Here is a 24,971-nt window from a genome sequence, read left to right as displayed (position 1 = left end):
TTCTTGTTTAAGAAATCTTGCTTTTGGAGACACTAGGCTCTTATTGGGATATTTCATCTCTCATCTGAATTCTATGAAAGAACTTTGGCCTGGCTTCTAACCCTGCTGGTTCAACAGACAAATGACATTCTTGGCTTTGGTAGTTGGATGACATTTTTTGCTAACTCTATTTTCCTTCCAGGGTCTACATTGTCTTCTACTCCATTTCCATACCTCACCATTTCTTCAGGTTTTATCCTATGGATTATAAACAACATGGCTGACTTGCTTTACAACAAACTTTAAGACGGGGGTCTTCAAACCTGGCCCTTTTATGACTTGTGGACTTCAATTTGCAGAATTCCTCAGCCAGTGTGAGGCATGCTGGCTGACGAATTCTGGGAGCTGAAGTCCACAAGTCATAAAAGGGCCAAGTTTGAAGACCGCTGCTTTAAGAATTCCTTCCAGTTCAAGGTTGCCAATTTCTCCCTTCAAATAGAAGTTGTTGCATTAATAGCTTCATAACAAATAAAAATGCCATAGAGATATTTTTTTTCACATTCCACCCAAGAACATTGTGGGCATGTGCAAATACTTCTCAGCAACTAGAGGTGGCGGGCTAGTTGTTTTCATTGGGGACTAAATAAAGACCTTTAACCAAAGAAGTACGCTTAACCATTTTGGAGAGCACATACAGGTGCTAACTTGAGTTTTGCTTGAATATGAGTAGGATAATTTTTGCAGTAGGAGAATTTTATTAGCCTGAGAAGGTGCTACCAGACTCCTCTTGATTAATTTAATCTTCACATGTGTAAAATTCCTCAGCCCTTTGTAAAATTGTAAAATTCCTCAGCCCTTCCTCCTGGAAACAGCATTACTCATCTAGGAGAAAAAAAATGGAGACAGAAGGCAATCAGCTGGTCATGAGGCTAAGTCTCAGCCCAATCTCCCTTTCTATCTTGAAAGCACCCTGATCAGCGTAGAATGTCTCTCTGCAGCAAATGGGTTTTCAAGCTCCCAGATCTGCAAAACAATGGATCTTCATCCTTCTGTGAGATTCCTGGCCATCTGACTATACAGTAAGAATGCCACAAAGAAGCACATCAAGAAACTTTCTTTTGCAGTGACAGAGGTTTGAAAGGATAATTTTTTCAAGCCAAGGCAGATTCCCAGTAGCACTTCATATTGTCCTTTGCTTTTTGTTCTCATTTTCCCTTTTTTTTTCATTGTCTTATGTTTCTCATGAACGTTTCTAGATCTGAAACCACCATTGGCTACAATGTCTACTTGAATCTGCTTTTGGTTTCAGAAATGACTGGTTGCTATGAATCATGACCTCTTCCCACCCTCCAGCAAAACCTGCCAAGTACAATTTATGTGTGAAAATTCCGAGAACTGTGAAATCATAACACCATAGCCTGATGGCATGGAGTATCAAAAGCATAGGTAGGGGAAGGCAAGAGTTCCCACTGAGAAAGCAGCCCATGGTAATAAACAACAAAGTGACCTAGATAAGTTTTATAGAGCTTTGGGGCATGACCTCACGTCCCCTACCCACAGCTCAAGCAATATCCGATAACTCTTGTCAGACGTGTTCTCACAACAAAGCTTTCATCTTCTGGGGTCACTGAGGAAGCAACTTACATTCATCTTTAGCTGTTCTGGTGTTCAAATTGAGATGTTTTCCCTCTATTCCTCTCACGTCTTGTTGTCTGAATGACTCATTGACAAAGAGGTCAATGATGCAGTTTGGGGCTAGGTTCTGCTCAGTTCCTTGAGATAAAATCAGTCTTTATTGAAGGCTAGCAGTTTCATTATTGTGTGTATCCAGAGAAGGCAGGAAGTGATAATGTGAGGTATATGGAATTTGATAAGCTATTATAGGAACAAAGAAGTTGCTGTTGTGACTTGCTTTGTAGCTAGACTTGGCATTAGACCCAAGGAATGTGCAAATAGGCATGGCAAATTATGACACCTACTGAAAACTGCTGAAAACTTGGAGCAACGGCCTCAACTTTTCCAGCTCCGAAGACCAGTAGTGACGGCAGCAGGTGCGGGGAGAGAATGGTTTCACACGAGTGCCTGCCGCTTGTGCAAATGGAGCTTTGCGTGTTCTCCCACTGCTTGCGCAGCCTGGTTCCCAATGGGCACTGGACCTGTTCCAGTCTGCAAACCAGGGTTAGGAACCCCTGACTTGGAGGACCTTCTCATATGCACAGACATTTTCCCTAAAAAAACCATCCCAAGGGCCAGCTAACACCCTTTCTGGAAACATTCATTCAAATTGGCCGTTTCTTAACTCTGTTAGCAATGCTTCTTCTAAAAAACTTCATTTGTTCTGGGAAGAAATATTAAATCTGGAAATGTAAGACGTTAGTACTTCTGCTTAATATTACGTGTGCAGTCCTATGTATACTCACAAGTATAATTTTTGTTTGCCTCTGGTTATGTTCTTGGTTTCTTTTCCTTTTTGCCTCTTGAGGTTCTACATGAGGTTCTCTCTCACCAATAATAGTTCTTTAATACTATTACTAATAATAAAACATTGAAAAAGCAGCTTGTAATGGGTTGTGAGAATAATCATGGCAGACAGGAGTAAACCTATAGTCTAGACAAAGGTCTGCTAAGAGAAATCTGAGTCCGAAGCAGGAATGGGGGTGAAGAAACTGTCTCAGACATGACTGACCCTCTCTAGTTCTCTGGAATGTAAAGGCAGGGGAGGTGGGAAGCAATTTCAGACTTGCAGGATTTTGTTACTTTGAATCAGGATCACATGAAGTGTTAATACCATTTTACAGTACTGGTGAAAATTGTGGAAACCTTTTGGGAAAAGTGTACAGTAGAAATGCCACCTTTGGTTAAGTTTCCACCAATTTTTTTCTAATTTCTTTATAACTGTAGGCTTGTTCACTTAATAATACTATTTTGCATCACTTTCTGGGCATCTACTCAACTCTTTGCACCATTACTTTAATTTTATTATGTTTTACAAGCTCACTAAATGAAAGAACACAAAAAAACCCAACCAACTTGATAGTGATCACATAACACACTGACAAATGTCCTCCTCTCAGCTTCAATACATGACATCAGTAACTAAAACCTACTGTGATCTGATTGGCTCGTTGCTGAAACAAGATGACACCTGATTGGCTCTCTAAACACTCATGCTCATTGGCTACAATCAGATCAAGGAAAGCTACCTGATATCAACCTAAGCAAGTTGTGCTTCCTTTTTCTGGTTATTTGGCTATAACTTTTCATAGAATACAGTACAGATAATTATGTTGCATTACATTCTTAAATTATCTTTCCATCGATATATAATTTTATGGTACTACTCCAACAAAAGTGGTGTTATTAGTCATCAAACCTCAAATGTACACTTTTCCCAAAAGGTTTCCACAATTTTGGCCACTACTGTATAACACCTTGGTAAGGCCACACTTGGAACACTGCATCCAGTTTTGGTCACCATAATGTAAAAAAGATATTGAGACTCTAGAAAGAGTGCAGAGAAGAGCAACAAAGATGATTAGAGGACTGGAGGCTAAAACATATAAAGGACGGTTGCTGGAATTGGGTATGCCTAGTCTAATGAAGAGAAGGACGAGGGGCGACATGATAGCTGTGTTCCACTATCTCAGGGGCTGCCACAAAGAAGAGGGAGTCAAGCTATTCTCCAAAGTGCCCGAAGGCAGGACACTAATCAAGGGATGGAAACTAATCAAGGAGAGAAGCAACCTAGAACTAAGGAGAAAGTTCCTAACAGTTAGAATAATTATTCAGTGGAATAACTTGCTTTCAGAAGTTGTGAATGCTCCAAGACTGGAAATTTTTAAAAAGAGATTGGACAACCATTTGTCTGAGATGGTATAGGGTTTCCTGCCTAAGCAGGGGGTTGGACTAGAAGACCTCCAAGGTCCCTTCCAACTCTGTCATTCTATTCTAAGCTTTTTTATTCTCTTTACTTCTGTTATTTGTTTTTTTATACCTTACAATAAAGGAAGTAATAGTATTCTTGGTGTTAGCTTCCTGGTCTGGATTATGTGAAATTTTGACAACACTGCAGAGTTGGGTTATTTTTTTTTTAAGAAATACTACACAGTTTTGATATGTGCACAGACTTACTGGAGAGTCAAGGTTCCGATGGAAACTATGCACCAACATTTTAGCGCACCGTGTTTTTCCCTATATCATTATTTAGCTCTCTGCGTGTGGACCTTATCAACACTTTCATGACTGAGGGAACTTCCACATGTGCTGCCACAGTCAGATGTTGAGGCAGAAAGGTCAAGGAACTTAATTTGCTGATTCATGAAGACATTAGACATGCAACTGATTCAGAATATTTATTCATTTAAAGAGAAAGCATACAGATTCCAGTCTGTGAATCCACAGACATTATCCGTGGTACAGCACTGTGAGCATTGTTGATTATATAATTTCAAGAGCTGTGTTTGTATTTCAGCAGCATTTCCAACAGTACAAATCAGTGGTATTTCGCCTTTTGATTAGCATTAAGATGACATAATTCTGCATATTTTCATAGCTGAATCTTAACAAGCCCACTTCTATTAACCAAATTATCATTATAAAAATATTAAATGTCCACTTCACTTCTGATACTACAACTTGTCCATTCTGGGTAGCTCTAATATCCTATCATAATCAATGAGGTATAAATAGTGATAGGTGAGAGATATGTATGACTGTTGTTCTCTAACGAACCTTCGTACAGGGATTGTAAGATTAGCCTACTTTACTGGATCAGAATCTATTGTAAGTGGACAACTGGTCTATTGCAATCTTAATTTCAGGCTTACATATAGCTCGATAAGGGTTTTCAGACCAGGCTAAAAAGAAAATTAGATACTAGATCTCTGTGGCAGAGAAACCTAAAACCATATTATTAAGGTATACTCATTCAAAGTCTGTATTTGTCAGCCTCATAATATAGATCAGGCCAAGAAACTAATTCCGTGGAAGTATGAAACTGCTTTTATTAAGATGGACTATTGCAACAGAATCTTACAAGTTTGATTATGCTTGACTCCCCCCCCTTTTTTTTATAGCCATATGAATCAGGGTTGTCTATGAGAGAGATGGAAGTTAAGAAGTTTGATATGCAAATAAATAAATAACATTGGAAATAATGAGGATCCTTTTGAAAAATGGAATCAGAAGTTAATAAACACAATGTCAACAGCGATATTGGCTTCTATAAATAGACTGTGTCCAAAAGATGTTTTGGAAAAAATGACAGAAAAGAAACAAGTTTTATCTATTAAATCAGAGACAGAATTGTCATAGAAAGTGGATCTAAAAATGGCTGGCAGCAAGAATAAAATGGAAAAAAAATGTTTCATTGGACACGCAAAAGAAATGAGTTGATGCTTTAAAAATTAAAAGGGGATTACAAATAATAAACGAGAGTGACCTAGATAATTGTTTTGTATTGAATGTAGAAAAAAGGTTTGCTGAACCTTGGCTAAATCTTGTGAAAAGGGGGTAAAAAAAGAAAGAAAAAAGTCAAGTCCTGTGGCATCACTTGAATGAATGAAAGATTAAGACTGTTAGACATAAAAGGAAGGAATATGACATTTCTAGCTGAGGTTTCCAACAACTCCAAATAACCCAAAGACTTATGTGGGCCAGATGGAACGACTATGATAGTGAAGAAAGTGTTTCTAACTAAACTAACTTAAACTAGTTAGTTGGAATGGAAACTAGTCAAGGAGAGAAGCAACCTAGAACTAAGGAGAAACTTCCTGACAGTTAGAACAACTAACCAGTGGAACAACCTGCCTCCAGAAGTGGTGAATGCTCCAACACTGGAAGTTTTTAAGAAGAGACTGAAATGATATAGGGTTTCCTGCCTGAGCAGGGGGTTGGACTAGATGACCTCCAAGGTCCCTTCCAACTTATTATTATTATTATCTTATGTAGTGACTGATAATTGTGGGTTCATTATCTGCTTAAAATTCATGATCGACCAAGAGTATCTGGTAGATCCTCTTTTGACTCCAGATCAGCTTCTGGTGACTTTGTGGTCTGATTCTATTTAGGTTTTTCAGATCAATCAAAAAGGTCCTGCCCCATATCAGAGCAAGTTAGGGGTCTGACTGGACCAAAAAGCAGAGTAGCTCCAAACTTCTGTATGAGGGACACACTGCCCAGTTGGTTGCACCAAATGAAGGTTGCTGCCCAACTAGCTGGGAAAAAATCCCATATTCAGGCAGGAGTAAGGTTTTTCAGAGGCAGCCAGCTGACATTTTTTGCAAAACGCTTCCTTTAACAACAGACCGTTGCTGAGTCATTTGAATTTTACGCTGTGGTGTTTTTCCATCACTTTCTGGACTGATCTATGTTAATGCACAAAAGTTACTCTAGTTCCTTTCTGTCTGCAGGGATACTTACCCAGTCCATACAGTCTCCGTGCAAGATAACGAGAACCCAAAGCAGAAACCAAAAGCATACTATGAAGTTCAAGTTCTGAGAAAAGCAGTAATGCAACAAATTGGACAAAGTGAAACCTTTTTTCCCCCTTCTCCCTCTTCCTCAAAGGCTCTAAAGCTGTTTAATATCTCTTGCTTTATTGGAAGTTCTGTCATGTTTTGCTAGTAAAAAACATTAATCAAAATTTCAATTCTCAAAAAGCTGCAGCTGCTCTGTCATCTACAAGTTGTCCAAATAGCCTTCTTTTCCTAGTCTTTGCCAAAGGCTGCTGCTCTCGTCAGGGCATCTTATATCTGCCACTCAATTGGCCAAGCTTTTCTTTGGCTACCTGGTCTATGTCAGTGTTAAAGACAGATTGTTTTGGTATACAGCTTGTACCAGAATCATACAGATTTAAAAATGAACAATGTTCTACCAAGATCTAAACTTTTGTCAACTTCTTAAACTTAGATTCAACTATTTGTATACCGCCCTTCTCCCGAAGGACTCAGGGCGGTGAACAGGGCAAACATATAAAAGTACAGGGATACAAAAACTAAAAAAGAATTAAACAAGATGCCCAAGTTAAAACAGTAGATTAAAATACATTTAAAATAGCAATAAAACCTAAACCCATCCCCCATCAGGCCAGGCCGGCTTGTTCGAACAAATAAGTCTTCAGATAGCGTCGGAAGGAGCAAAGGTCGGGTGCCATCCAGAGCGCTCAATCGGCAAATGATTCCATAAATCCGGGGCGCCCACAGAGAAGGACCTCCCCCTGGGGGCCACCAGACGACATTCTCTGACTGGGGGCACCCTGAGGAGGCCCCCTCTGGGAGCGCACAGGGCGGAGGGAAGTTGACACCGGCAGCAGGTGATCCCTAAGGTACTCCGGACCCATGCCATGTAGGGCTTTGAAAACCATTACCAGAACCTTTTATTTATATATATATATATATATATATATATATATATATATATATATATATATATATATATATATATATATATATATATATATATATGTAAAGGTAAAGGTTCCCCCGCACATGCATGCTAGTCGTTTCTGACTCTAGGGGCCGGTGCTCATCTCCGTTTCAAAGCCGAAGAGCCAGCGCTTGTCCGAGGACGTCTCCGTGGTCATGTGGCCGGCATGACTAGATGCCAAAGGCACATGGAACGCTGTTACCTTCCCACCGTAGTGGTCCCTATTTTTCTACTTGCATTTTTACGTGCTTTCGAACTGCTAGGTTGGCAGAAGCTGGGACAAGTAACAGGCGCTCACTCTGCTACGCGGCACTCAGGATTCGACCCGCCAAACTGCCGACCTTCCGATCGACAAGCTCAGATCCTAACCCACTGAGCCACCGTATACCTCATGGGAAAGGACTCTTAAGTGGGAACATCTGGCAAGGAGAAGACCAGCCTAGCATTTTCCATTAACCAGTACCAGTAGAAGAGGAACTACTCCACAGGATTGTCCTTCCCACCCCAGTCCACTTCTTTACATTGTGTCTCTTAGTGCTTACCTCAGCACTTCTCTTTTCTTACACCTTACAGTTTAGAGTACAGCATTTACATTAGCAAATCATAACTATTACATATTGCGTCCTTGGTGTCCACTTTTCCTACTTCTGTTATATCCAGTCCTTCTGTTGCAATTGCATATCTATTGAAAAGTAAGGCCACTTAAATTCGCCAGGGCATAGCGTCCTTCCCCTGAAAAGAGATTCTTCAAGATCTTTTACATTCAAGAGAGCCCAATACAGATAATTCTTGTCTGACAACCACAACCGAGCCCAAAATTTAGCTTGCTGCGGGAGATATTGGTTAAGTGAGTTTTGCTCCTATCTTACGACTTTTCTTGCCACAGCTGTTAAGTGAATCACTGCAGTTGTTAAGTTAGTAACACAGCTGTCTAGTGAATCTGGCCTCCCCATTGACTTTGCTTGTGAGAAGTTTGCAAAAGGGGATCACGTGACCCCAGGACACTGCAACTGTCGTAGGTATGAACCAGTTGCCAAGCATCCAAATTTTGATCACGCGACCGTGAGGAGGCCGCAGCGGTCATAAGCGTGAAAAAATGGTCATAAGTCCCTTTTTTCAATGCCATTGCAATTTTGAATAGTCATTAAATGAGATGTTGTAAGTCAAGCACTACCTTGTATGCTAAGAAAAGTGGTAAATAATCCTGGGTTCGGTCTCTTGTCACTGGCGAACAGAAAAGGCAAAGAAATGCCCTGAATGTTTCTCTTTTCATGCAGATGCCCTCAGCATGACTGAACTGGCCTGAACTGTTTGTGCCTTGAGAAATCCTGGAAGGGTTCCTTGGTAAGCTATCCTTTTATTGCAAGCTTCCCCACAGGAATCACTGAAGCTATTCAGTAAGCCACTGTCGAGGCAAACCGATAAAACGCACAGCAGGCTTTTAGGAAAACCTAGGTTAACTAAGATCATCTACTTACCAAATCCGAAGGTATTATTGCAGCTCTTTTGGTAATTATAGTGTTTTGTTTCCTGTTATTGCTATGCTGAAATATAACAATTACAGAAAATAAAACACCAAACTGTCGTTCAGCAACATTCTTTATGTTGCTAAAGAATGGCAACATGAATTAACTTTACATATAAAAATAATGTGTGCCTGTTTGGTGTAACAGTTAAAGACGCTGAATATAGAAGCTGGGACACTGTATGTTCTAGACCAGGGGTCAGCAACCTGAAACAGTGAAAGAGCCACTCGGTACCGGTTCCCTCCCAAAAGGAAAAACTGGGAGCTGCAAAAAATGTGTGTGCATGTGCATGCGCAGAACAGGGTTTGACTGAAGAGTGGAGCCAAGGCGAGATATGCACCTACCCTGCATATTTGAATTGATTGGTTGAACTTTTTTAGTCCCACTTTTTTTTTTTGAACTGCACATGGCAGAGGACTGGGAGCCACAGGAGACGGCTGAAAGAGCCACATGCGGCTCCGGAGCCGCGGGTTGCAGACCTGTGTTCTAGACCTTCCTTCGACACAAAAGTCCTGGTGATTTGGGGCCAGACATTCTCTGTGTAGCTCTAGAAAGAAGGTGTTGGCAAGCCACTTCTGAAAGCAATTCAGTACAGGAATGGGTCAGAGAAAGGTAATTCAGAAATCAGGGCCAGCATCTGACTGATTTACTAATGTTTCATCCAATGGCAATCTAGTTATTGCCCAGTTATTAAAAGTTCACAAGTCCTGTCAGAATAAATGTAGCTATACTCAGTGCTTTTTTTGTAAAAGAAAAAGGTGCCGGAATTCACACATGTCGTACAACCCGCCTTGCCTACCCTACAAGGTTGCATCCAAAAAAGGTGCCGGAACTCCGTTTTGAGCGTTCTATGAGAAAAAAAGCCCTGGCTATACTTATATGTGCCCATGATGTCAGTGTACACATGGATCATGGACAATCAATGAAACTTGTTTAGGCTTTCTGAATTCTTGGATTTCCTCCCAGATGTGCTTTCCAAGCATTTCTTCTTCAGATGTTCCAAGATCAGAATATAATCATAGCAAAGGCTCTGTTTTTTAAAATCCAGAAGATTTTTTTTTTAATCTGAAAATTTTCCTGAATAAATAGAAGGATGTGTGTGCAGGGGTCCTTTTAGATGTTTAGACCCCAAGCTTACCTCCTTGATAGATAAAGCTTGACTTAGTAGCTTGAGGCACATACTGCTGATCACATTATTTTGGCACTTGACATAGAAAAATCACAAAAGTATTTCTTTAAATGCCAAAGACTAAAAGTGTCCCTATAATAAAACAAAACAAGATAAATTGCAATTCTGTTACAACGCTCAAGCTGTGCTGCTGAGGCAATGCTTCTCAATGCCAAACATTATGTGTAAGAGAAAATTATACATTTTTTTTGTCGTTTTGTACACACTTCTCCTTTTACATTATTGTGAAATCCAAGAGTAACCAAAACGAGGTCACTGTTAAGCCTTCCTTTCTTCCCACTCTTTTCTTGCTAATGAACTCTAGGGCATGTGGTGACTTCTCCTCAGCTTTTATCATTTGTGAAGATCTTAACACTGCTTCTGATCTGAAGATAACTCTTGACAGAACAAACTTTTAAATGGGATCACAAGATTCAGGTAGATTACATCAAATTGTACTCATTTGTTCAGTGATAAAAACTATATCATCTGTTCCTGTTGTGATTTTTAAAAAATCATGTTCATTTCTTCCATAGGCGCTTATTTTATTTATGTTTTCATTTAGAAGAAGGAAAATATAAATGAGTGCACTGTTAGAATGGTTTCTTAAAAAAAACAGTGTACATTTTCATGCTTGATCTAGTTTTCTTTCAATGGATTTGTACCAGGTAGCTTTACAGGTTGCAATCTTTATACAGTTGCTGTGAATAAGCCTCATTCAATTCTTAATTCTGGGTAGATGTGCTGCATATAGGATTTACTTTACTGAGATCACTCAACTCTGCAAAGCCCGTTTTTTAATGTTAATTCGGTTGCTTTTAAATGTCTGCCTATTACCCAGCTGTTAAAATTATCGAAGCGTGCTAAGAAAATGAACAAACATGAAATGTAACAATAAAATTGTGAAAGAATTTCTGCCTAACATGTAGGTTCCATAACATTGAACCATGGTATAATTATGCATTTTTCAATACTGTAACCACATGAGTTGCAGAAACAGAGTTTTAAGTTCTTTGGAGGTGATTACCTACTGAAATCTGAAATCTGTGATCCTGAGGACATTCTATGTTTTTAATCAGCAGTGGTATGTGCTGGCCAATACCACTTGGTTTGGATATTACCAATGTTGATTTAAAAAGGATACTTACAGAAGAGAAGAGGCAACCACGATGTCTCAAAGCTGATTATTTCTGCCCTTTTCTTGGACTCCATTCCAGTGTGTTTCCTTTGTTTCTTAACAGAAATAAAAAGGACCTCAAAACTTCCTTTGCTGAATTACAGGCTGGAGGAGATAGATTGCCTCCTTTTCCTTCTGCCAAAACTCCGTGCCTTTCATACAAGTCCATTGCTTCACTCTGGAGAGATGGGAAGTTGCACCACTTGAACTGTTGCTTAAGAGTCACAGTTCAGTTAAATCAAGGTAGCACCTCCAAATGTTGCGGCACCGCGACTAAGTTTACCCATCTTCTTAAGACACGCTCGGTTAATGCAACCATTTAACATGATGTATATTTTCATGCACAAGCCAGCAGATGGCAGTAATAGGACTTCTCTTAACTGAAGCCATTAAGTGTTGTTCAGAACGTCTCGCCCTGACAGTGATTTCAACTGGGGGGGGGGGGGAAATTATATTCAACAATTCCACTGAAAAACTTAGTGGTGATCTCAGATAAGTATAAGTCTGTGCTCATAGATCTCATAGCCACAAGATTGAGTTGCAGTCAACTGGCTCTCATCACCCACTGAAAGAGGACTAAAGGCTCTGGTTCCAATCCAACAAAGGGGGGGAGGGGGTCTTTCCTCACTTACCCAGCCTGAAGGGACTCCAAGTCTTGTCAGAACAATATAAAGACTATATGGTGCAGCACTGTCTTACTCCAACTTTCTCCACTCTTCTCTGGTTTGTTTTGTGGGACAGAAGGAAGAGGTTCTGCAAACTGTAGTCTGGAGTCAAGGCCAAGGCCACTGTTAAGGACTAGAGGATAATACTTGTGTCACCAAGCCATTTTTGGTATGCTGTAGGCAAGGCTATCAAAGTTATAGCATGACCCTGTCTGGTGAAGCAATATTATCACTGATTAGCACTTGGGGTAGTTAAAAATCCAGATTGAAAAACTGAAACAATGTCTTTGAAAAAGCCAGTGGCAAACCCCTTGTCTTTTATGCCAAGAAAACATGCATGGATCTATAAATACAATTCTCTAGAGCAGAGGTGGGGAACTATGGCCCTTTCATCACTTGTGGACTTCAACCCCCAGAATTTTTGAGCCAGCCATGCTGGCTCAAAAATTCTGGGAATTGAAGTCCACAGGTCATAAAAGGGCCATAGTTCCTCACCACTACTCTAGACCAGAACATGGTTGTCCAATCTGGGCTGCACACAAAATATATAGTATAGTTAATGAACATAACACCATATAATAACCTTAAAAGTTTGTGATCTGGTAGGGCTGCATTACTAGTTGTCCAGGGTCTCATGTGGCTCATTAGCCACGGATTGGACACATCTGGTCTAGAGCAACCTGAAAGTAGCTTAATTTATTTCCCATCAAGCAAATCTGCCTTCCTTCTCCCAGAACCAAACCTGTTTAGAATAATCCAGCACCCAGGCTTATAATTCTACCACTGATATGACTAATAAGAAGCAGCCCAAGTTCATACTATTTATTCTAGATTGATAGTCTGCCTCAGGGGTTTGAGGACATATACATTACATTCACTCCATCTATTTTCTCCACAGCAACATTGAGAGGGAGGTTGGGTTGACTAAAAAAAATTGACTCAGGGTCTCCCAATGAGTTTCTGCAGCTGATGTTGTACTTGAATCCAGTCCTAAACCAGTACCTTAACCACAGCACTAACAATTACAGGTATTGAAGCCCCACCAAACGCAAAACACAACAGATGTGGGGTTTTTTAAAGATAGCCACTAGGGAAGCGGACAACTCATGTTCCGTAAGATGCTGAATCTCACCAAAATTGAAACCTTTCCAGCATATATTTTAACTATGGCATGATAGTTGGTTTTTGATGCAAAGAATACCAACTGATCAGTGCTGTTTCTTTCTGCTCCAAACCAATTAATCATTCAAGGTACTATGTACACCACTTCCAAATTTGTGAATTAACCATCTCCTTCACAAGAGAGAATTAAGTCCTAATTCTTCCTACTCATCCACCTTTATTTGTGTGTGCTGCTAGCCAGTTTGCAAAATATTCCTCCCATTCATCTGGTGTATGTGTGTGTGTGTGTGTGTGTGTGTGTGTGTGTGTGTGTGTTTGCACACGTGTGAGTGTGTGTATGTGCATGCATGAAGAAAGAAAGCCTGGTTCTTAAAAAACCACTAGTATTTGAAGGGAGAAGCCTGGAAAAGTGCCTTATCGCCACGATACCAGATCGGTGTAGCAAATGTAGAACAGCAAATGCCAGGAAGAATTTTATACAGAGAGAGCATAAAGGGATGTCCTTGGCCATGCTCCAACATGTAGGTGGGAGCTGGACAAATATAACTGTTTTATCTGCCATACTGCACCTATCTTGGTTTAATTATTCATTATATTGCTTAACAGTTCGTAGGTAACAGTCTCATTTTTAATTGATTTCACTTTGAGCTTTGTGCTGAAGCTGGAAGGTGTGTTATAAAGCCTGTTTAATAAAGGAAGTCTAGCACCAAGAATATGTATGCATTTATGCCTTAGTCATGCTACCTGGCTTTATATTTTTTTTATTGAAAAGTTTTTCAGTACATTTTATCTTTAACAAAACAAAACCCCTCCCAACCACCCCCTCTTGCCCCCTCTTCCCCACCCTCACCCAACACCTCCCTCCCTCCCCTTCCCCCCTCCCCGACTTCCCAGAGCTAAATACAAGGTATAAAAGTAAAAACAATCATAATCTACCATATGCTAACAACAATAAGTTATTAAGTCTATCGCACTTTAACTCTTATAAAATGACTACAAGCAATATAAATATCACTTCACTACTTATTCAAATGCTAAATGAAACTTTTTAGTCCCATATTTATTCTGGATGTAATCAATCCATTTTTTCCACTCCACAATATATCTCTGTTGCGAATGGTCTTTCAAATACGCTGAAATCTTTGCCATTTCCACCAGGTTGGAAACTTTTAAAGTCCATTCTTCTATAGTCGGCAGTTCTTCCTTCTTCCAATATTGCCCTACTAAAAGTCTTGCTGCCGTAATTAAATTCAACATCAACTTAGTGTCCACAACAGTAGTATCAGTAGTAATGCCCAGTAAAAACAATTGCGGACAAAATTTTATCCTTTTCTTAAATATCTTCTGCATATTCCACCAAATTTTAATCCAAAATGCTTTAACCTTTTTACAGGTCCACCATATATGAAAATACGTAGCATCTTCACCACCACACCTCCAACATTTAGGCTGGTAATTCGGATACATACTTGCTAATTTTTTTAAAAAATTTTTGGGATCTAAATGCCATCTATAAAACATTTTATAAAAATTCTCTCTTAAATTTTGAGCTTGCGTAAATTTTACATTTCTCACCCAAATCTTTTCCCAAATATCCATTGTAATAACTTCTTGGAAATTCTGAGCCCACTTTATCATACAATCTTTAGCAAGTTCTGTCTCTGAATCAATTTCTATCAGTGCAAGATATATCCGTTTAATATGTGCTTGACCCTGATTCCTAATTTGTTTTACCAAATTTTCATCAGTAATTGAAAAACCAATTTTCTGAACTTCTTTCCACCTGGCCTGTAGTTGCCCATACTGAAACCAGATTTGAACAATCTTTTCTCCTCATAAGAGATTATACGGCTTCAAATGCCATACATTCCTTTCCAAACTTAAATTTTCCTTATATGTAGTCACATCATTTATATTTTCTATTGCATGTTTCGGTATTGCCCATAGAGGTATCTTATAATTTAACTTATATCTATACTTTTTCCAAACTCGCAACAGAGCATGTCTTAAAATATGCACCTTAAACACATTATCCACCTTCTTATCATACAATAGATATGCATGCCAACCAAATAACAAGTCATGACCTTCAAGATTTAATAATCTTCCTTGTGTTAAATTAATCCAATCACTTATCGCTGACAAAGCAGCAGCTTCATAATATAATTTAAAGTTAGGCATTTTGAGACCACATCTCTCACGCGTATCCTGCATAATCTTAAATTTGACTCGTGGCCTTTTCCCTGCCCAGACAAATTTATTAATACCCTTTTGCCATTCCTCCAGGTTTGAATCCTTTTTAAGAATAGGTGTAGCAAATGTAGAACAGCAAATGCCAGGAAGAATTTTATACAGAGAGAGCATAAAGGGATGTCCTTGGCCATGCTCCAACATGTAGGTGGGAGCTGGACAAATATAACTGTTTTATCTGCCATACTGCACCTATCTTGGTTTAATTATTCATTATATTGCTTAACAGTTCGTAGGTAACAGTCTCATTTTTAATTGATTTCACTTTGAGCTTTGTGCTGAAGCTGGAAGGTGTGTTATAAAGCCTGTTTAATAAAGGAAGTCTAGCACCAAGAATATGTATGCATTTATGCCTTAGTCATGCTACCTGGCTTTATTTTTATCTGATAGACTATGCCAGCACAGAGCTATACTAAACTAAGTATTCACACCTTGTGCTTCATAAGTATTGTACGTAAGAGCTCATGTTTTCATGTACATTGCTATTTATTTTTGACATCAGATGGTTTTCTTCAGGTAAATGAAAATATATGGTTTTAATCTCCAAAGTACAGTAGTGGCCAAAATTGTGGAAACCTTTTGTGAAAAGTGTAAGGTAGAAATGCCACCTTTGGTTAAGTTTCCACCAATTTTTCTTCTAATTTCTTTATAACTGTAGCCTTGTTCACTTAATAATACTATTTTACATCGCTTTCTGGGCAACCAGTCAACTCTTTGCACCATTATTACTTTTTACAAGCTCACTAAGTGAATGGAAAAAAAACCCCAACCAACTTGATAGTGATCACATAACACACTGACAAATGTCCTCCTCTCAGCTTCAATACATGACATCAATAACTGAATCCTACTGTGAACTGATTGGCTCATTGCCAAAACAAGACGACACCTGATTGGCTCTCTAAACACTCATGCTCATTGGCTACAATCTGATCAAGGAAAGCTACCTGATATCAACCTAAGCAAATTGTGCTTCCTTTTTCTGGTTATTTGGCTATAACCTTTCGTAGAAAACAGTACGGATAATTGAACAAACTATGTTGCATTACATTCTTGATTAAATTATCTTTCCATTGATATATAATTTTATGGTACTACTCCAAAAGAAAATACATTCTATAATTTTTAGAATTTGGAAAAAAAAACTATGCCCAACATTTTCATAAGAATAATTTGCTTGTATCTGCAAATAAATAAATAACATTTGTTTATCTGACTTGTTTACCAATGCATTATTTTTTTTCCCTTTGAAACGCGAAAGATCTCATATATTTATTTTAATATGTGTTTTTACATATTAAACATCTATAAGCAATGGAAAACACTTTAGGCAGATAACCAATCCAGGACAACCACCTTTTGGGACAATCAACACAAGAGCTTTATATCCATCCCTTCCTGGTCAGAATATTTTCAGAGATTGCAGTAAACTGCTAATGTCTATCCCTAGCTGAATATGCAAATATGATTTCACTGGTTGGGAGGGATCAGCGTGGACTTACCAAGCTGGTTTATCCAGACTGTGAGACTCATCAAAAAGACAGAAGTAAAGTTACTTGGACTGTGCATGAACTAAGTGGGAAGAGGTATGCAGGAACAGGGTAAGGTATGGATAGTCTTTCGTTAATATTCTTAGAACTGATGTAAAGATGTATTTAAATTTGTGAGGATACTTCGTCTTTTTTTTCTCAAGACATTGAGAAAATATTTCTCATTTTCCTGGAAGTAATTCTATAGCTGCCTATGGGCATACTATTTACAATGCAATTAGTTTCATTTTTCAAGTTCTACAGATAATAGGAAAAGAAGTTGATGTACCTTTGTTCAAAAACTCCATTTCTTCCATTACTGGCTGCTGCTGTCAAGATTTTAAATACTTGCAAAATATTGATATTGCATTTTGCATCAAAAACGTTCCCATAGATTGCCTAGGGAAGAGCTGAAAACTGGGGAGGGAAGGAATGTTCACACTACAAGAAAATGCTAGGCACTGTTATTGTAGCAGAAAATATAGTGATATTGCTTCAGTCATCACAGTACAGGATACTCTCTAGAGTTCTGTTCATTTTTATTGATCTCTCTCCTTGCTTTTGAACTTTCCTAGGGAACAAAATTCGAAGGAAAACTCAGTATGGTGCTACTGATTCACCAAATCTACAGGATCACCAGGAGGACCAGGATCAAACCTACCTGGATGAGAGGATTGTGATTCCAGATGTTGGTGGGGTAAGACTTTGGCTACGAGTTTGCACACTGATTGTTGTGCTGGTGTTTTACTCTTGACCAAAAAGCCCTTTTGGAACGATCAGCTTCACTGCATAATTGGCCTCACACAGCATGTTAATGAACTATATTATGACTTGAGCATGATAATTAAACCCAGCCATTCTGCCAAATTGACTGTAGCCAACTCCTTTTTTGATTATTATAAAGTAAGATCCTGCTGTTCTGTTCCAGCCTACAACCGGCCCTGTTGGAATGTCAGGGACAACCCCTTTTTATATTTAATAGGCTGGAACTAATCCAACCAAATTTATTTGCAAAAGCTAAACAAAAAAGTTCAAACAAAAGTTAAACAAATACAGACCAAGACTTTATCAGAAGCTCTTCAAATGGCACCTCCCACACATTCCCCTTTTAAACAGCAGTCTCAAGGCGTGGCTTCTCATTGCCTTCTCCCGAGTTGCCTCATTGCTTTCCTTTGCTCAGTTCTGCTAGATTGCCTCCTGCTCCTAGCATCCCTGAACAGAGCCAGCTGTGGATCGTCTTCTTCCAATCTTTCAGGCTGACACAGCTGGGTCTGAGGAGGAACAAGACGGGAGGGGCCTGGCTGAGAGTTCTGTGGTGCATCAGAACCTTCCTTTGACACCAAAGGCTCTCCAAACCCCTTCTCCTCCTCCTCTTCAGAATTGTCTGACTCAGCTGCCGAAACCACAGGCTGACGCTGAATCACACCACCTGCACTCAGGCAGAAAAAGATAGGTACACATGTACAATATAGGCCCATGGTGGCGAACCTATGGCACACGTGCCACAGGTGGCACGCAGAGCCCTCTCTGTGGGCACGCAGGCCGTCGCCCCAGTCCTAGGCCTTCAGCTGGGTTTTACAAAACCTTTTCACTTTAGGCCTCTGCTGCTGTGTGCAAAAAATAAAGAGGTTCAATCAATCAATCAATTTCAACTTCTCATGGGGAAAAAAAAGATCTCGCAAAGTTGGAATTGATGGATTGAACTTTTTAGTCCCACCCAGTCTGCCGTTACCACCACAGCCACACCCACCCAATGGGCCACACACACCCAGTGGGCCACACACACCCAATGGGCCACGTCCAATCGGCACCCAATGATACATAGTGGGGTTTGGGTTGCATTTCGGGCACTCGGTCTCTAAAAGGTTCGCCATCACTGTTATATAGGGAATACCTGGCCTATGAGAGAGATCTAGGCATCCTGGTGGACCATCTCTTAAGGATGAGCCTGCAGTGTGCTTCAGCTGCTGAAAGAGCCAACACAGAGGGAAAGTATTAAGAATAAAGGAAAGTGATAGTAGTGCTCTATACCAAGAGATGGACCATCTCTAAAGGATGAGCTTGCAGTGTGCTTTAGCTACCAAAAGAGCCAACACAATTTGTGCTGCATCAACAGAGGGAAAGTATCAAGGACCAAGGAAAGTGATAGTAGTGCTCTATACCACACTGGGGAGGCAACATTTGGAACACTGCATCCAGTTCTGATCAACATAATACTCAAAAGAAGCTGGAGCTCTGTGGGGGAAAAAATGCAGAGAAGAGCAACAAAGGCGATACAGAGTCTGGATGCTAAATCCTATGAAGAATATCTAATGGAACAAGGTATATTTATCTTAACAAAGAGAAAAGCAAGAGGAGACACGATAACAGTCTTCCCAGCCTTGAAGGGCTACCACAGGGAAGAGGGTGTTGATTTATTCTCCATAAGGCCTGAGGGTAGGACAAGAAGCAATGGGTGGAAGCTTATCAGAAGGAAATCCAATCTGGAAATATGTAAGAATTTCCTGACAGGGAGAAGTACAGGCAGTCCTTGACTTATGGACAAAATTGGAACCAGAATTTCCATTGCTAAGCAAGCCGGTTCTTAAGTGAGTCACACCATATTTCGTGACTTTTTTTTTACCATGGTGGTTAAGCAAATCACTGCAGTTGTTAAGTGAATCACACATTCGTTAAGTGAATCTAGCTTCCCCTGTTGATCTTTCTTGTTGGAAGCCAGCTGGGAATGATGATCACGTGACCCTGAGATTCTGCAATCATCGTAAAGACATACCGATTGCCAAGCGCCCAAATTTTGATCACGGGTGCCAAAAACAGTTATAACTGTGAGAACTGGTAATAAGTCACTTTTTCCACTGACATTGTAACTTCGAACGGCTGTTAAACATATAGCTGTAAATCAAAGACTACATGTATTAAACCAGAGGTCCCCAACCTTTGGGGCACCAGGGACCAGTTCCGTGGAGAAAGGTTTTTCCACAGACCGGAGAGTGCGTGGTTTTGTGTGCTGCCTGCATCCCACAGATGGGGCTTTGCTTGTTTGTGCGGACGAGTTGCTGGCATGCCAGGCCTGGTACCAGACCACAGCCCGGGGATTGGGGACCCCTGTATTAAACAATGGAACAGCTTGCCCCCCAGAGTTTTGGGTGCTTCATTGCTGGAGGTTTTCAAGAGAAGATTGGACAACCATTTGTCTGAGGTGGTTTGAGGACTCCCGCCTTTGGCAGGGGCTTGGAGTAGAAGATCTCTGAGGTTTCTTCTAAGCCTATGATTCTATGACATGGCAAATCCCTTCTGTACTATTGTTAAGAAAACCCCATGGATATGTGCACAGTCCCCTGGAATGGAGCTTAACTGAAACCGATTTTTTTAACCTAGAATTAACATAATATCTGTCTTCTGAGGAGCCAGGAAAACGTAGGCTGTGTTTCAAGCAGAGGGAAATAGGAAAGTTTTCAGAAATAATAGGTGATGTAAACAGACCATAGCTTAGAGAGGGCCCAAGGTGATTTTCATTTCAAGGATTGAACCAATCCAAGATCAAAGCTGTGTCCCTGAGTTGTTGGTCTTTGCAAGTGGAGCCAATCGATTTTTGGCTTGGATGCTGCTTCAGAAAAAATGCTGCAGGCAGTTGCTCCCTGGAGGGAATGGATTCCTGCGTCACCCCTTCTACCAATTTCTGAGTCCCCCACTGCCTTGCTTTTGCTGTCACTATGGAAGCATCTGGTTGGCAGGAGCCACGCAATTTGCTTTCCCGCCAGCTGGTCAGTAGGAGATATTTACACTTCATGGGCCATGCTGTTGTAGCCAAGAGCATGTAGAGCATCCAAACCACCCTTGTCCTGCCCCCCAAAAAAGGCTAGGAGCAATTTAAAAGCAGGATACATACTACAGACAGACAGATGTGTACATACACGCACACACGCACACACAAATAGCATTGATCTTCATTAGAGAAAGAGGAGGAAATTCTTTAGTTGGGATCAAAGTCTTATGTTAAGTTTTTCTAAGGGATACTCTTGTTGGTTGATAAGAAGAGTGATCTTGTAGGCCTGGTTCAGCAGAATGGGCTATGCAAGTATGATAACGTCACTATGACTTTTCTTCTCTAGCTCTTTAGTTAAATTTTCCATATCTTTGTTCTTCAGTACGGCTTCAGTTTCAGAAAGCTTTGGGCTTTCACCGGGCCAGGATTCCTCATGAGTATTGCCTACCTGGATCCAGGAAATATCGAGTCAGACTTACAATGTGGCGCTGTCGCTGGCTTCCAAGTGAGTATGTGAGGAAATGGAGGAGGCCCAGGAAACAAGTAGTTTACAATGCCTTCTCTGTACGTACTTTGACATTCGTTCAAATACACAGTGTTAGTCATCTTTCTCGATTATTGAAGACTGGAAATAGGAGAATGCCTGCATACTTCCTGTTCTCATTGCTCAGCCTCTAGATTCACAGGGATTTTACAAGTTGTCCCCATTCATTCTAACTGACCCTCTGTGCTGTATTTATTTATTTGTTTATCATATTTGTACAGCTGCCCATCTCAATAAAAGCTGCTCTGGGTGGACCAATATGGACAAGGTGTTTCTGAGATTCTCTCCCAATATCCTAAAGCTATGTAAAAATTGTGAGTCTCAGTCCTGCTTAATTATTGTTGCATTGATACAGAAACTCTTATGTGCACTGTGACCATGTGCCTTTGCTCCCTACACAGCTGCTCTGGGTCCTGCTTTGGAGCACAATTTTGGGTCTGCTCTGCCAAAGGCTGGCTATCCGGCTTGGGGTAGTTACAGGCAAGGACTTAGGAGAGATATGTTATCACTACTATCCCAAGGTGAGTATGAAGGTATAGCAGATAATAACTTACATCACTAGGGCAAGCATTGGTTCCAAATTCTGGTTTATTCAGTGGCTGCAGTGGCGCAGTGTTAGTTGCAAATGGAACTAAATTGACCTTGATCTGTTTTTCTCTGCCTTTGCACATGGCACCTAGCCAGAATGTAGTTTGATTGTTGTATGAACCAAACAATTGTGGTTTATACAGTAAACCATGGATAAAAAAGCATGATTTGATTTCATGTGTTTACCAGACTAAGCCACCATTGTTTCCGATCGTGGTTTATTGCTTGTTTTATGCAAAGTGTTAATATATAAATCGTAGTTTACACACAACAGCATTTTTAATTTACTTAATTTATATATCGCCTATTTGAAACCATGCTCATATAAATACATATTCTCAAGATGGTACATATTCTAAAGATCATTTGCTGTTAATCTTGTAAAGATGTTGGCCCTTTTCTAAAAGCAGAGCAAGTGGGATTCAAATGCAGCTTCCAAGGGAGTGACAGTCATAGCTGGGAATGATGGCAAAAGAAAAAAAAGAAAAGAAAAGAAAAGTTTCTGCCCTATTGGGGGAATAGGAGCATTTTTGAAAGAGTCTTTGCTACAAATGCTATTGAGAGTTAGTCCCTCAGAAAGGTTTAAGGCTTCAGAATCAATACCCTGTGCTTAGGAAATAACTGACCATTGCTCAGATCTTTGTTCATTGGCACCTTGTGATCCCTGGGCCCTTTTTTGTTTTGTTGTTGTTGTTGTGTTTTGTATCAGCCTATCTGGGTTTTTTTTTTTCTTTGTTTCACTAACTGCCAGTTCAGACCTTTTAACTTTTTTTTCCTCCCCCAAAGAATACTGTAATTATATTAAGAAGGGAGGTGACTAAGTTCTGGACAAGTTTTGCCAGATCTGAGTTACTTAGGCATGATTACAGATGACAAAATGATTCTATGACTCTTCCTCTATTGCTGCAATAGTGTGGATTCCTCCAGGTCTTGGGTTAGCCAAGAAGGATGTCAGCTTCCCTGGCACTGCTCCCATAGCCTAACTGTTCTGTGCTTCATTAAGAAAGCCAATGAATAGAACTGTTCTCTTCAACTTTAACATGGGGTTAATTTAAGGCAGCACTTGGTGGATTCCTTTGGCTGTATTTCCCCTTCTCTTTAATGGGCAGTGGGTAGTTGGAGTGCATTTGGCTCACCCCTCATGATGATTTTGCACCTTTAAATTGGCCCAAGTAACAGAGTGCTTGCATGGAAATGCCCAACACCCAACAAGTCTCTTAGGCTATTTCTGAGCATGTATCTAGTGATCTTTTGGAAGCATGTTAAACATGTGTCTAAGAATAGTATGGCATTTTCTCTGATTTTAGGGTAGGATGGGAGTTTTTAGCCCTTGGGAGGATTCCCACTCACATGCCTACTCTTAACACACAACACATACTGTACAAGCAAAGCAAAACTGAGCCAAAACCTTCAAGTAATGTTTAGTTATCACTATGGGCCTCGTACAACTCAGAAGGTCAGCTGATCAGCTGTAGACCTTGATCTTTAAATATAACCACAGTGAGCCATGCTTTTTTTGGAAAAAAATAAAAAGGGGAAAATACGAAAGAGGTTCATAAGGATAAAAACATTTAATTGTTTGCCTATAATTTCGCTTTACAAGGGAAAATTCAAGAGCAAAGCTAGGAAAAACTTTACAAAAACACATTCTAATAAAAATCTATAAACTCAAGCAGTATATGTGAATTTATTTTGAGAGAGCAATTCAATGTTCCATATTTTTCACATAAATGCGAAATGGTTTGATTTGGCTGGTGCCAGTTGTATAGTAAAGGTTACAGAACCAAAATAAAGAACAAAAGTGAGCTTTTGAAAAATAAATCAAAAGGACAGCTTTCTGAATTAAAGGATTGTCCTTTATAATACATATGGTCACTGCAACTATATCCCATCCCTGGATTAGTGTCACATGTGAATGATGACCAATAAGTTCCTATATGTTAGAGCCAAAATTAGGAAGAGGCACTGAGACATCTTAGTGCATCAACTTTTCTTCTGTATCTTCTAACAGCCCAACTGTTGTCTTTTCCACTATAGGCCCCACGTGTGCTGCTCTGGATTATGATTGAAATTGCTATAATTGGTTCTGATATGCAGGAAGTGATTGGAACGGCAATTGCTTTCAACCTCCTTTCCGCTGGACGGTAAGATCCCTGATTTTCTATAGCCACAAGACAAAGCAATGGGCAGGTTTCAGAGACAAAGTGCTGTGAATGCTGTGGAACTATCGAACACTGGACTGCACCATTGGGTCTCTACAGATTCCTAGAATCAGGAAAGATTGCAGCCATAGAAGGTGAAACCAATGCTGTCATCTCTCTGTTCTTTGCACATCGGGCTATGTACCTAATCTATCCCTTAGCTTATCCATCTATGCCCAGTACCATTAGAAAAATCCTACAAGATTAAAGTTTTGCAGTTAAACTTGGCATAGAAAGCACCAACCCTCCCGGAATCCGACATGGGCTTATGATAGCAGGACACCGAGTCTTCATTGCACTCTGAGAAATAGTCAGATTTGTGCAATTCTATTCCAATGATAAAAAATTTACTTTCTTTTTACAGTATCCCTTTGTGGGGTGGAGTCTTGATCACAATTGTGGACACCTTCTTCTTCCTCTTCTTGGATAAATATGGTAAATACTAGGTCAGAGAGAAGGGAGGGATACGTGGTTGAGTCATCTAGTGAGATATTACGAGAGTTTGGTTACTGTTTTGTTAGTGATATGCTCATACACAATATTGTAATGCCAACATAATATCACCACCATGTATTGTCTGTATATTAGAGGATTTGTAGCTATCGTGTTATGAATGCTATGGATTTTTTTGGTAATGTATTTGTCAGCAGGTATAATGGACATGCATGTAAGTTAGAGTACATGTCACCCATACATGGCATAAGGGTGTCAAGGTAGATGTCTGCTTCTCACCCTACACTACAGTATCAGAATGAAATTTTCTCTGAAGGCACAAGAGAAAGTTCTCAAAATAGAATATAGTCCCCCACCTACAAAAACAGATGATGCTCATGTGACCTAGATGAGGCAGTGGCTCCGGGTGGAAAACTAACAAAACAAAAAAATAGGAAAAGAGGGCCAAACCAGCATTGGCCAAATCAAGACTGCCCAATCCTTGATGGAAAGTTGCATTGTTTGTATTTTGCATCACAAAACAAAGCATTCTGATGGTAGGGGTTCCACTTTGATTCTTCTGGAACTTGAGCTTAACA

The 24,971-nt window shown here is 39.9% G+C and overlaps 1 protein-coding gene across 1 annotated transcript in view; it reads left to right on the top strand.

Moving 5' to 3' along the window:
* The first annotated feature begins 16,894 nt into the window (after nt 1-16,894).
* The window catches only part of SLC11A1 (solute carrier family 11 member 1), a 28,464-nt gene continuing 20,387 nt past the window's right edge, over nt 16,895-24,971 (top strand). Inside the window, exons 1-6 of the mRNA XM_083353704.1 lie at nt 16,895-16,913; nt 17,417-17,538; nt 20,990-21,112; nt 21,553-21,672; nt 23,777-23,883; nt 24,305-24,375. Coding sequence (XP_083209830.1) covers nt 16,901-16,913; nt 17,417-17,538; nt 20,990-21,112; nt 21,553-21,672; nt 23,777-23,883; nt 24,305-24,375 — 556 coding nt within the window. The 5' untranslated portion in view covers nt 16,895-16,900. The remainder of the gene's footprint in view (nt 16,914-17,416; nt 17,539-20,989; nt 21,113-21,552; nt 21,673-23,776; nt 23,884-24,304; nt 24,376-24,971) is intronic.

The sequence above is a fragment of the Vipera ursinii genome, assembly GCF_947247035.1.
Source record: "Vipera ursinii genome assembly, chromosome: 1".
NCBI classification, from domain to species: domain Eukaryota; kingdom Metazoa; phylum Chordata; class Lepidosauria; order Squamata; family Viperidae; genus Vipera; species Vipera ursinii.
Note: the sequence above shows the minus strand (reverse complement) of the source record. Positions and strands in the feature narration are given on the sequence as shown.